The sequence below is a fragment of the Halyomorpha halys genome, unplaced genomic scaffold (assembly GCF_000696795.3).
Source record: "Halyomorpha halys isolate HHAL.00 unplaced genomic scaffold, Hhal_1.1 Scaffold1196.1, whole genome shotgun sequence".
In the NCBI taxonomy this organism is placed as follows: Eukaryota; Metazoa; Arthropoda; class Insecta; order Hemiptera; family Pentatomidae; genus Halyomorpha; species Halyomorpha halys.
Window position 1 is genome coordinate 240395 of NW_027110542.1, and position 10104 is coordinate 250498.

Sequence of the window (10104 nt, forward strand, 5' to 3'; positions counted from 1 at the left end):
TTATTAATTCAAATTGTATATTTACAATGTCTTATATAGTTGTTATATGTTACATGTTACATGTAGTATAAATATTAACATATGGTGTTTGCTTGTCGCCAATAGTAATTCTTTTGTTAACTAGTAGGTTGCGTCATTCCAGGTCATAGCAGTTTCTACAGCTTTAATAATTACAGTTTTAGATCAGCAGATGGTGTGTTGCTACAAACCTGTTGTTCATTCAATGAAAGATACATTGTTTCCCTTTATTCAGCAAGGGGAATTACTTACCACTTACTTTACTTTTCGATAGATAATTCCAGCAATTATCAAAGACATCGACATTATAAGGAGTGGCGCAGTGGCCACGGCGTAAAGCGTGTGGCTATTAACTCCAAGGACCCGAGTTATACTGAAGGAAACTGTTTTCTGTTACACTGTAACTGTGAGTCAACTCCTGTGGGTTCTGGAGCCCTCCTGGGGTCCACCCAGCCTCTTAAATTGGGTACCCTTAATTGGGTAAAAATCTTACAGTCGAGCGTGATTCTGACCAAACCACTTCCTTACACAACCGTTGGTCCAGTAACTGTCCTTTTTTAGAAAGTACTGAACCACTGACCCTTCATAGGTTGTAGCGGTACAGATTTTAATTTAATTAATTGGCATTGTAAGAATATGAATAATAGTTTTATTATTGTTACATTAAATACAGTTTAATAACTATAAACAGTTCCACTGTTTTCCAAGTCATGCCTTTTTTCATCATAAGCTTATTCTGCTAATAAAACCTAGCCTAAGATTAATGAATAACGAATTAATAAATAAATAGATTGTAGGAAGATAGTCTGGGTGGCGGTCGATAAAGGTATCAAAATAGTAAAAGAAAACTATTTATTGTTAACCAACATTTCACCCCACTTTGCAGGGCTTCTTCAGGGCTCATAAGAATGAAGTTCTGTTACCAACATTGGCTCAATTAAAATAGTCTTTATTATTTGAGTTTTATTTTACTGCACCTGGACCATATTCCATTTATTTTTTATCTGTCTGCTATATATTGATTATTTTCTGAAAAGGATTGTCTCTTGTTTTATATAGAAAGTTTTCTTTACAGCAGAGTAGGGGTCAAATGAATTCTTTAGCATTTCAGAACAATATTCTATAAATAATTCCAAGAGTAAAATGTACCAACATAAATAAATTTTTTATTAATAATTTGATAACAAAGCTCTAATTCAATAAGGTTCAAGACCAGCTATTAATGTAATTTATTGTCTCATCATCCATTCTCCCTGAAGTAAGACTTTAACGTCTAAGGTACTTTTCCTTTAGACTTGAACCATTCATATTAATACAGATATATCACAAATTTCATTGTAGCTATAAAAATATAACTAGTAAATAGACTACAAGAGAGCTAATTGGCATAACAATAACTACATGATAACTTGTAGTATGGATCTTAGACAATAACACAAACTGTCAAATAGATAGATAACTGTAGATAGCCATCTAGGCAATAGGATAAACTACAAGTTATCTTATAGTTTGCAGCCAATGTGTCAGTATTCATAAAAATTGCTAAATGAAACTTGAAAATTGTATTAAAAAAATAAACATAAAGTTCAAATAAAAAATTTATTATATCAAAATAGGTTTCAAAGGGTCATTTATAAATATATTTTTTATCAAGTGTGCAGGAGATGTCAATGCAGTGGATCCAATTATAACTGTCTTATCAAATGGTTTAAAATAATCTTTTATAAACTTCACTTCCATACTAGTTATACCACCAATCACAAATATTAACACATTGTCATTATCCATTATGTGAGGCCTTGAAGAGCTTAATATCATACTGAAATTAAAACATACAAAATTATTAAATTTATTAGAGACATTTAACAACCAAACTCAAGTTTCTTTAAATAAAATATTATATACCTAAATCTTGAAGCAAAATTATCTCGGAGGCTAAGATTAGGTTTATGCTTAACATCTTCAAGTTCCGGTTTGCTTGGATTTGTAATATCTTCTAATAGCTGTTTCAAGACACTTCGATATTCCAATGGTAATAACATATCCTCGTAAAAAGCAATATTCCTATGAAATTGCAGAAGTTAGTCTGTTATTTCATTGGATTCAAATATTGTTTTAATTAAACTGATCTTAAAAACTGTTACCTGAATTTCATCAGACGATTTCTACTCTTCTTTAAACTATTAAGTTTTTTAAAAACATGAGAGCAGAAGTCACTATCGCCCATTTCTTCGACCTTTAAACCCATATGAAGACCATAATTTTCTCTATCTTCAGAGAAAGCCTTTTCAAATGATAGCAATAGACTACTCTCCAGATCATGATTAATTATATATTTATCACCAATAAAATTATAAAAAAATATTAAAATCAATAATATATGCTCCATTCCCAATCCTTTGCTCCTCCTAGTTTCGATTATGTTTATGATCTAAAACAGAAAAAATATAATTACAATAGAACATTTAATGATCATCTTGAGTTGAAAATAGTAAACCTAATATTTCTACCAACATTGCGTTTAAACTCATTGATGAAGTTTTTACTATTTTTAATTGTTTTTGACCATCTCATCCTATGATTTTATACATTCAACTTACAGTAATGATTTTTAGCAAAATAAGTGATATCCGTGTATATAAAAATTTCTTATGAGATATACTAACCAATTTGATAGCTTCATCGGTTTTATTATCAGCTGCTAAAGCTTGCATCAATAACTTTTGAAAACTTCCAGCTAATTTCATTTTTTCTAAGGCACTGGACTTAACAGTCTGAGTGAAACCCAAGGCATACTAAAATTAAAAATTACAATAAATCAAACCATTTATGGAATAATTAAAGCTTTTGGTATATTATAACAAACTTCTGCTATATTACCTGTAAAGTGGCAGAATGTTTCCTGATGAGATCATATTTTTCAGAAAACTTCTTCAGAACGATATCTTCTAATTCAGTTGGAGAAACGTTTGATTTTTCTTTCATATTACTTATGGTAGATATCTCTTGCGACAGTGCTTTTAAAATATCATTTGGTGTTTTGTAAATAAGCCACTCCAACATTTCAGATTTTGGTTCATGCAAACAACCAGGTGCAATAACATCAAATTTATTACCCCTTAAACAAATAAAATGTTTTAGATATAAATATATCAGTTTTAAAAGATAATCCTCACTCTACCATCCTATATTTAGTGACCAACTAACACGTCTTGAATCATGCAAGTATGCTTATGTTCACAGTAAGCATTTTAAGGATATATTTTACTTATTTATTTAATTATCTATTTATTTATTTACTTACATACATACATACATACATACATACATACATACATATATATATATATATAAGTAAGTAATAATATAAGTATAATAGTATATACTGACATAGTTTATAAGAATTCTCAACAGTTTGAAAGTTATAAATATATTTAAAATTCAATAAAGAAATTTTTACTTAAATCTATAAAGTATTACAACCCAGAAAGTAATAATTCTTAACACAATTAAAATATCTGTAAAGTTATAATATTCACTAATTAACATACAATTATTTAATATAATATAAATTTTCAGTGTAACAAAAGTTTTGGATAGCTTATGTTATGTCTGACATACCTATCAAAAATCAGGTTTTGAAAAAATAAATAAATAAATAAGAAAACTTACATCACAATATTACAAATATATTTTGTACTCAAGATAACACAATATAAAGTTTCTCTAGTCTATGGTAGAGTATAAAAAATATTTATGACTAACAAGAAACCATAGTTAAACTTTTAAATTTTTTTTTTTTCATAATACATAAGTGATGAATAAATATAAACTGTCCTGAGATATGCTGTTGTGTTTATTTCATTACTAAAAAAATGTTTAAAATAAAAACCTTGGTTCCCAATTGTAATATCAACTTATTTTTTAATTGACCGATAACATGATCAGGAGTAAGAAACTGAACGCAAACTTAATTTTATTTATCAACAAAATATTTCAAGATTTATTCACAGGAATTCTTAATATTACATAATATTCTATTCATAATTATTAATATTTACCTACACTTTAGAAGAACATAGGGAAGACATATCAATTGCAACATCTATACTATGTGAAGGGAATGGTGGCAGAACTGATTTCATACAATCAAGAAATGAGTAATTTTCTAGCACTGAGCAACTGCAAACGTCCAGATTTCGATCAATTAAAAGCAGACCCATACTTGAGTTAGCAGTCTAAAACAAAATAACAATGTTTAATTGAAACATTTTACTTCTTTTCCTATGACTCCCTTTCTGGTCATTTCTGACATACAGGAGGAAGGGGAGAGGGGATATACAGTGTACTACCCTTTCCTAACCATGGTGGGAGATTAAGTTTTCATTTCGTGGGACCACCACAGTAATAAAAGTTGACCCCCCAGGCCGGATTCGAACCAGTACCAAAGAAGTCAAAGTTAGCGCTATAACTCCCTTGGCTACAAACAGCCCAAGCCAGTGAAGCTGTCACAAAGTAACCCCGGTCAACAGTACAATCTATAGTAATAGGTCAAATAAATTTTTTTTTTTTAAATTGGTTTTGTAAGACATCCCACTATTAAAGCCAAGCACAGGAACGAAATAAATAAGGTGTTCAATTAAAAAAATTAAATTATTTAAAATCTATTTTAATTTTTCTTTTTATAAAAATTTAGATTTTAACAGTAAATATTTCCACTTTTTTGAATTTGTACAACATATATTGACCTGGTAAGGCTTTGAATAAACCTTTGACAGATATGTTCATATTTTTTAACTAGAAAAATCTTGATTCTCAGAGATTCCAGTAAAATTGGGCATTTCTTTTTTTTTTTTTTTTGACAATTCATCTCACAAACTATATGATGGCAACTTGTGAACATGGAACTGAAGAGTCTTACAGGTAAAAGGAAAAGGTGGTTACTTTTTAAAATAATCTCTATCAGTGCATTGAGTTCATATTTAAATGCTACTTTAACAGTAGTTTTATCATTAAATAAATTTTGGATTCTCAAGCAAAAAAAATTTAAAAATCAATTTAACTTACTTTAGACCTAAGAATGCTTGTAGACTGTTTTTGCAATTGAGAGCCAATCAAAGTGCTGTATGGCCCTAGACAATAAATATCTTCACGAACATTCAATTGGGATAACAAGGCATTCAGGGTTGTCATAAGATATACACTAACCACTTGTAGTTCCAAAGGTAATGACTCCATAGTCCATTCTGCCATCTAAAATTTAAAATATATGTTTCTTAACCATATATTAAAGTTAATGGCTTAAAAATGAATGAGAGACAATATTACGAAAAAGATAAAACAAAATTAATTATCAATGTAGATAAAATGAACTTCAAGTCAGAATTTGTGAGTAAAAACAATTTATTTTTTATCAGGTTCATGTCCGAGAAAGACTAACCATACAAGATAAGTTGAACCAAACCAGCAAGAATATTCTATAGCAAAACTGCTGACTTGAGGAACATTTTATGATGGCAAAAACTTTCAGCTTGACCACCATCATACAACCAATCGTTAAGTGTCCATCCATTTGACTTGAAAATTTTATTTTTGATATAGTAATTTTCTTACCAATACCAAGTCTACCCTTTCATCCCATAAAGAGAATTTGGTTTTTAAAATAATACAACTAACCATAAAAAATTTAAAAACCTACAGGCTGGCTCTGCCAATTCTAAACCACAGCACAATGTTGCATGTGTGCTTGAGTTGGGCCCCTCTGGATTATTTATTTATTTAGTGAACCTATGGAACAAATCTCGAACTTTTCTCATACCTTTGATCACAATTCTTATACAGTACAAATAAGTAATCAATTTAATGGTCGATATAAGTTATAAAAATAATAAAAACGAAGTAAGCTAGCCATCATCACCAATCACATGTAAAATAAAATTATGTAAACTATAGAATATACCTAAGGCATATTAACAGGTTATACTGAAAGACTATTAATTTCATTAGGAAAACTGAAGTAAATTCAATATTAAATTTTAAATACTATTTACTTCTCAATATACCTCAATCAGTATTAGAAAACTAATATAAATGAAAAAACTTGAATCAATAAACAACAGACTTCTTACCCCATGGTTTTGAAAGTATTTGCTGTTAAGATCATCTTCAAAACAAGGAAATAAATCTGAAAATGCTGGTACAATAAAAAAATATTCAGTGACAGAGATAAAACCGTAAGGAAAGTGAAATATTTCTGCTGTATAATCCTGAAAAATGAAAAAAAAAATCATAATTAGAACATAAGATCATACTGTGGACAAAAGATTAAAAGTTAAAAACCATGAGTAATAAATCAGTAAAATCCCTATAATTGTTACAATGATATGAGATAAGTGAGCAAATACCATTTTCGATGCCAAGAGATTCTAATTACAAAAATTATTAAGAACATTGAAAATAGCATCATCAAATATGAAAAGAATAAATAATATTATGATCATACAAGAAAACATTTTGTATTCATAAATTTCTAACCCTTGTTATCAATAAACTAATATTAGTAATCGGAGCCACATTGGCTTTAGGATCTTTGAGTAAAAACCTAATACAAAATCAAAATACGGAAAAAAGTTTATACTTTTAGCAAACTAAATAAAATGATGAAATATTGTATTTAAAGTAGTAAATTTATTACAAAAGAAAAAGTAATGAATCTGATGAAACATAAGTTGACAACAAGTCTAATATTCACTTTATTACTAACATCAGAAACATTACTAAACAATTCCTAAACTCAGTACTGGCCATTTAACTCAATAAAATATACATATATAAACTACCTCAGATTTCATCCAATGTAAAATGTCACGCTCAAGTTTGTGAAGAGCCGTTAATTCTTGACTTCCCTCCTGTACATTACCAGTGGTTGCTAAAGTTAAGGCAACTGGACTACATGATGTTATCACAATGCAATGTTCAAAACTACTACTGGATATAATATCTCTGAGGATCATACGAGGAGGACCAGTTAGTGGATTTTTTATAAGAAATACTGCCTTCTTTTGTTGACTCCTTCCACTCTAAAATAACATAATGTAGCTTAAAAGAATATTGTATTAATCAATTCACAGAGTCTAAGTTAAGAAGCTTTACCACAGAGGATGAAAAATCTTTAACACCCAGAGCTCCAGCCCTGAGCAGTCTAACAAGTCCTCCATTCCAATGCAAACACTCTGCAGAACACTCATCCAGAAAAACAATAGCATTTTTCACCTTCTTACAAACTTCAGTCCAGCAGCTATCACTAGCATATTCCACACTTAAAACCATAGCTTTAAAAACATATCAAAACGGAGGTAAGTTTATTGTAGTTACAATTATACGATGTAGATGTAAAAAATAATTTCACGAATAATGTTTGGAATGATTATTATTATTTAAAACTTCATGCCAACATTAATCCGTTGACTGTTGCCAAATAGCAAATATTAAACATCCAAATTCGTTCCATAATCATCAATCAAATAAACTTCCACTAAGGTCTTGTCATAATACAAAGAGGTAGCTAAAAGTTAAAATAAGTAAAGTAGAACGGGAAATGGAATGATAAAAATTATTATTGTAGAAAATATTTTCTTAAGAATAATATAGGACATTCGAATTAATTTGTTACTTAGGCTATATTTATGGCAAAAGGATCAGAAATAAAACAAGTAAATGTAATTTAAAAATATATAATTAATTAGGGGGTAAAATTATTTTCCGATTGCATTTCAAAAACTGCTACTGCTAATTTAAAATAAAGGTCGTTTAATAAAGAAAAAAAAAGAAACTTATTGATGATGTATGATGGTATGAAGATAGAAGGTCGCTATAGTAGTTAAAATAAAACAACTCTATAATTCCTTTAAAAGAAATCCATTTTGAATGTTTTGATTTCAGGCTCACTTTTCAAAACATAGTTCAGAAAAGTAACAATAAACTTTGATTTGTAAGGGCAATTCGTTATAAAATGTGGGAACCAGTGCACCTTGTTGTCAACCTTGGAGGAAGTGGTATAATAGAGCTGTCAGGAAAAGTTATGACACCGTGGACAAAGAAGAGAATGAGTTAATCACCGACTGCCTTTTGTTTCATTTTACATTACGATTATTGAATTTCACATGAATTTCTTTATTAAAGCACGAATTTGTTGTTAATGGCTTAGTATACACTAAACAAAGTATATTTGTGCATGCATAAACGAAAGTTAAGGATGGAATTTGCTTAACTTTTTGAGACTATACCTACAAAAATCCCCACTTATCTCTAGATTTGGCCCAGATCGGATGAGCTACTTTCAAAATAAAGGTGTACTTTAAAAAATACGTTTACGCATGCGTCAGCGAAAATAGTAGGCAGAATCTGATAACATTGATATGGGACCAATTCACACAATCTTTGAAATTTTCATCTAAGGCGAATCAACGATTCGATCGATTAAGCCAGATCACAAATTTGACTATGGATAAAATGTAATCCTTAATGTATAAAAAGTAAAACATGGATGAAAATTTTTGATTCTGAGAAATAGTTTTTATTAAATTCCTGCCAGAATACAAAGCTTCCCTACCTTCTGTAGTGAGGAAGCAAAAATGTATTCAAATCTTGGAGCTTTTCACAACTTTGATTTCTAATTTTTATTAAATAATTTTTGTTTGCATTCTAAGGCATTGATTGAATTTCTTTTAATGGCAGGTTATTCATTACAGACTAATAAAAAAGCTACTAGGAAACTTACACCATGATGACCAAATGCTTGACAGGTAAAAAATATAATAAAGGATAAAATGCTTATTGTGGATCAACGACAAATCATTAGATTATTGTAATCATTTAAAAATTATTAACATAATGTGCTCTGTATAAAAATGATATTTATAAGATTTTAAAAATTCATTTACATAATAAAATACACATTATGAAATGAGGAGATGGTACAGATTCCTACTGTTTGTTCTAAAATTTTGATAATGACTTGCTACAGTTCTTTTTCTTACATGTCGACTAATTGAATTCCTCTTCTTTGGATAAGTGTTCGGTTATTAGTAGATTTATTCTAATTAATTCCATTTTGATGCACTTTCTGTAGTCTTCCACAGTTTCTGACTGCCTATGAATGTGTTAGTTTGAACATTCAATTTTTTTCTTGATCCGAGAATTAATTGAAAATAAATTATAATCAGCATGTACAATACTTGATGCAAACTTAAGATTTCACAGGGGAGAGGAGTATTGGTATGTTGACTATTGATGCAATGGAGTTTTTAATGCTTTCTGCAAATTTTATGGGGTTCCAATTGGGTGATTTCCCAAAAAAATAGAAGTGAAATTGAATATAAGAGGAGGGTGTTTTTGAAATTTGATAAATGCATGGTACAACATAATTTAGTAATACTAATGCTGATTAATGTAACATAAACAGTTGAATTATTAGTTCTTAGGCTGAGGATCAGTGCCCTGAAATATTATCAATTATGATGAATGGAATATGGTCCGGGTGCGGTAAAAAAAAACTTAAATAGTAGATAACTATACTATTTTATTGAGCCAACGTTTCACCCCACGTTGCAGGGCTTCGTCAGGGCTGTTTTGACGGTAGTCAAAAACAAAGTGACAAAGCAATAAATTGCCATAAATTTCTAAGGGATTATTTTTCTCAAAGGTTCAATAGATCATCAGATTCTTGCAAAAGGACAGACACGGCCGAGGAGTGTTTGTCCTAAGTTACACTGTGATAGCCAAAGGCAAATGAAGAGATCCAAAGAAGGCAGAGTAGAATAATAATACAAGTTTAATTTCTTACAATATTCTGATCCACCGATGTATATTTTTACTAACTGCCACTAAGGAGGATCCATGAAGCAGACTAAAGTCGATTGCTACGATTGCACTAGTGATTCCTAGAGGCTTATAAAGGCCATCGAGAGATACTACATCTAAGACATTAGCTTTTAGTGGATCAGACGATTATATTGTAATCATTATTGATTCAAATAATACATTTAGGAGTATGACAATATATTACATGGTTATTGCATGTTTAAA

General features: G+C 29.6%; 1 protein-coding gene across 1 annotated transcript; it reads right to left on the reverse strand.

Moving 5' to 3' along the window:
* Positions 1–1603: 1603 nt before the first annotated feature.
* LOC106688766 (sec1 family domain-containing protein 2) lies at positions 1604–7486 on the reverse strand. Its single transcript, XM_014433388.3, has 10 exons — positions 7171–7486; positions 6858–7097; positions 6147–6284; positions 5086–5271; positions 4084–4256; positions 2899–3136; positions 2685–2813; positions 2163–2449; positions 1924–2082; positions 1604–1837 (listed from the first exon to the last, which is right to left on the reverse strand). Exons 1-10 carry the CDS (start codon positions 7345–7347, stop codon positions 1621–1623), a joined length of 1944 nt encoding a protein of 647 aa, XP_014288874.1. The 5' UTR covers positions 7348–7486; the 3' UTR covers positions 1604–1620.
* Between the last annotated feature and the right edge of the window lie 2618 nt (positions 7487–10104).